The 4,167-nt window shown below is 43.8% G+C and overlaps 1 protein-coding gene across 1 annotated transcript; it reads right to left on the bottom strand.

Annotated features, from left to right (window-relative positions):
* Window positions 1–6: 6 nt before the first annotated feature.
* Window positions 7–3,827, bottom strand: LOC104504755 (trinucleotide repeat-containing gene 6B protein-like; the record flags this gene model as incomplete). Its single annotated transcript, XM_010155536.1, has 3 exons — window positions 7–883; window positions 1,798–1,937; window positions 3,757–3,827. Coding segments are annotated over 3 exons (602 nt in total), but the record flags the coding sequence as incomplete, so codon positions are not given.
* Window positions 3,828–4,167: the final 340 nt, after the last annotated feature.

The raw sequence follows: 4,167 nt of genomic DNA, 5'->3' as shown, positions 1-4,167 counted from the left end.
CCCACCCCCTTTTTCTTTTGAACCCCTCCCCTACCCCAACCCAACATGGTAGACCTAAGGACGGAAACACACCCAGTGCAAACAAAGTTAAAAAGCTATTTTTTCAGTATATATGTTTCTTAGCAACAACTTCCGTATAACATGAAAAAGTGAAAAACTAGAAACTAATTTTTTTAATTTTTTGTGTTTAAATTTAAATGGTATGTGTACTTGCTTCACATTGTCTTTCTAAGTTGGCGTTCATGATTCAAGTATTTCAAGAGTGATATGTTCTCTTTTTGGATTCGTATTCCAAACGAAAAAACTGAAGTTATATAAGGGAGGCAACTATGTGCTCAGACAGTCTGTCAATGACCCACCTTTTTTTCTCTCTCTGTTTTCTTTTTTCCTTTTATAAATGTATTTATTGCAAGTTGAAAAAAACGAAAAGGTCAAGTTAGTGCTGCTGCTGTTCCAAAAAAGGTCACGAGGTCAGAGTTGAAAGTTCTAAGTTCAGATTGAATCCGACCCTCCTCCCAGAAGGTCTCCAGGTAGTAAGGGAGCAGGGCTGCCCATTCTGTGTGGATCCTCTACGCTCGGGACCCCCCACAAGCTTGAAGAATAGTTAGGGGGCCCCCACAAGGAAGCGCCAGTGAGATCACCCCCACTGCTGCCGCCGCCGCCACCACTGCTCCACTGCCCAAGCCCTGTTGACCCACCAAAGAGATTCAAAGCAGGTCCAACTGGATCTGTCTGGTTCTGTCCTGTCTCCAGGGATTGCCAGCCTGCTGTGGGTGCACTTGGGGTTGCTGCAGGTGTAGGGGGCTGAGCTTGTGCCAGAAAGCGACTAACCTCTTCATCTGTGGCAAACTCAGCCAGGATGGTAGTGTTTCCCAACACACACCTGGAAGACAAGATACATGGAAGAAAAAGTAAGAACTAGAGCTGGAAGGTAAGGGCAAGGGATTCAAAAGGCTTGGAAACAACACTATCAGGTGGCCAAAGCAAAGGAGACACCAGCTTGCCACAAGGGAGCAAGCACAGAAAACTTTAGCTATTCTGACTCAAGGCACAAGCACTTCCATTTTATAAAGCAGCGGTGGAGGAAGGGGAACCCAAACCAAACCAACCAACTCACCCTCTCCTCCCAACACGCAGCTGCAGCACAACCTTTCTAAATTCAAACTACGGTCCTGTATATTAGCACCAAGAGTAATAAAGCGCCTCTATAGTGCAGCTAAAATGGTAAATGTGTACACGCCACCTTTCAAACAAAACTGAGGAACAACAAATTAAAAGCCTGTGAAATTGACGGTAAGTTCAAAAGTTTTCACTGAGTTTAAGGGCTTACATCCCCTCCCCCCATAATATTTTTGTCTCAAAACCTCTCACATTTTCAAAACATACCAGAGGCACATCCATGTCCAGAAAGCTTAAGAACAGGAAACCTAAGACCTGCAGTTTTTAAAGTTAGCTATTTCAGGTGCATCTCAAAACTATAGCTGATTTCCACACGTTTGGGTTACGCATACAAGAATTGTTTTCATCTGAAACAATCCATAAGCTTTTAGAAGATGGCCAAATTGTACAGGAAGGTGTGTACTGCTCACAACACCATCCTATCTGCACCTTCTGTATGTGCCGGCAATTAAAGTAACACAAACAGAAGGCACCTGTTTCTATTCTTCCCCTGCCAAGGAATGGAAGATTCCCTTCCGACCACGATACTTGAAACACGTTTCCAAAGCACAGCCCTGGACAGATGCTTCGAGTCTGTAACTAACACAGGAGCAAGGAAAGGAGGCAGGGATTGCTTACATGTGCAGTGCAGTCTGGGCCTTGGCCGCCTCCTGTTTGGTGTTGTATCGGATAAGGGCGGTGCCCTGGGTCAGGTTCAGATGGAATGTCAGCAGTGGGCCGTGCTGCATGCAGATCGTCCTCAAGGTTGACCCATCGATCTGAGTAAGAACAGCCAGGATAAAACAGATTCTTGTAACTACTTCTCCAAATGAACTTCAATCCTAACTTTGTCCCCGTAATTAAAGATAATATGCTCTCAGAAAGGGAAACGGGTGAAAGCAGCAGGAAGGTGACAGGATTTAACTTTCAAACAGAACAAATACGCCTTGATTTCTCACAATGACAATGACTTTGCTTTACGGAATAACCTGACATCTTTGCTGGTCACTTTTAGCTTGAGTCCAGTTTTCCCTATCTTCTGCGTTTCTTATATTGTCACTATCCTTATGTGGGTAGGTTTTCTAGTAATTACATACAACTTGTACTACTCACCATCTTCAGCCATTAGGATCTGCACCAAAGGAATCAGAATTCGTTAGTCTCCAGCATTCTGATTTCAGTGGAATTTAGATCACCCAGTATTTAGAAGTTCTTTGCAGAACCGGAAATATCACCTCTACAATGAGGGTTTTCCAAAAGTTATTTTGGTGCTTTTTTGTCTTTGTGGTTTATGAAACATTAAGTCACAGATAGAGTCAGGGACCTTTCTGCCAAACCAGCAATATTCATTCCTCCTGAACTAATGCTTCCACAGCAGTTGTTGCCTGCGTTACTGCTGCAGCAGTAACAGCTTGTTACCTACCTCCACTAACTGCTCCTCTCCAAGGTGGTCTGTACAGACAGATTCCATTCCAGGTATGCCACGGGAACATGCACACACGAATGGGATCCACATGTGCAGATGCTTAAGGAAGAGCTACTTTCTTCCTTCTCCCTCCCTCCACTACTCTATAGGGCCAGCTCAAATGAGGGAGAAGAAAGTTGTGTGTGGGTACAAATACGGACAAAGTTAAACCAGAGACATCTGAAATGAAGATACTGCCCATGGATCCACTTTAACCTTTACACTTCTGACTCTATTCTGCTGACCCACAATGAAGAGAGGATCTGTTACAGAGAAGTGAAATCAGCTTCTTTCTCTTTTCTATTAACTTAAATGGCTCCAAAATATATTCTCCTTCCATTAAATGATTTCTAAACCAGTATTAAACTACCTCGCACAAGGGAGACTTACAACTGCGCCTCTTTGTCGCACACTGCTGTTTCCTTCACATCAAGGAAAACAATCTTTTTCATGAAGGAGCAGTTTGCTGTTCTGGGTAATCTGAAGGAGACCTTAGTTTTTCCTTTCATCTTGATGTTTTCTTAGACTGCAGCTTTTTGAACAGAGAACTCTGTCTAGACCTCAGGGCGCTGCTGATAATCATACCGGCTTTTCCTAAGCCTTGAGTACAACTAATTGGGATTGCTGAAATCAGGATCTCCACAGAATTAATTCTGAATGGAAGCAAGCTCTGAGAATACTTGCAGCAATAATGTAAGTAGACTGTTTTTGGCAGGAGTGCTGGAAACATTCTGCGGTTTCACTATGGAAACCCCAAAGTGAAAACTGGCAGTTACATCAGCTGATTGACACTATCTCAAAGAACAGCCACTTCAACAGCTACAAACCATTCCACAATACGGCCATGCAACTTGTCCTCACTTCTACGAAAAAATCTTTCTGTTCCAATAATTGAAACTTTTGGTAATAAAAGGTTATGATGGTCATGCAGCAAAAACCAAACATCTTCAAGTCAGCTCAAGAGATTGCAATAGAAAAACCAATCAGACTGCAGCCCAGTTTAGTAGAAACGCATCTTGCGTATGCTCACAAATCTCTTTTTCTGAGATTTTATTCAAAGAGAAACAACTGAAGAATACACAAACCTATCTTGGTAAAGCCAACAAGTTCTCAGAGACAACAACAGAAAATACCTGTGGAGTGAGATTGTGAAGACCCAGCCAGTAGCTAGGACGAACTGAGCCACCATCACTCCAAGTAGATGCTGCTAACCAGAAGACAGAACAGTCAAGACCGAATTGATACAAAGAAAGCCATTTTTCTTTAGTCAGGTCTTTCCATCTCAGACAAATCCAGCATTATCAGCCCTGCTAACACATGAAAGCCTCATCTTCAGTCCTGAAACCAAAACCACATCTTTCCTCCCATTTTGCATCAAGATTCACCTTTTAACTTCATCTTCGAGGCGTTTCCCACCCACAGGAAGCATCTAGCCCTGAAAGGCCCCATGCAGTAGGTATCCCCCCCAGCAGCTCCCAGCCCTCCGCACTTATCCCCTGCAGCAGCACCTGGGATCCCAGCTCCGCGCCCCCCACCCACCCACC

The sequence above is a fragment of the Eurypyga helias genome, unplaced genomic scaffold, assembly GCF_000690775.1.
Source record: "Eurypyga helias isolate BGI_N326 unplaced genomic scaffold, ASM69077v1 scaffold48587, whole genome shotgun sequence".
NCBI classification, from domain to species: Eukaryota; Metazoa; Chordata; class Aves; order Eurypygiformes; family Eurypygidae; genus Eurypyga; species Eurypyga helias.
This window is presented reverse-complemented; position numbering and strand designations above follow the sequence as displayed.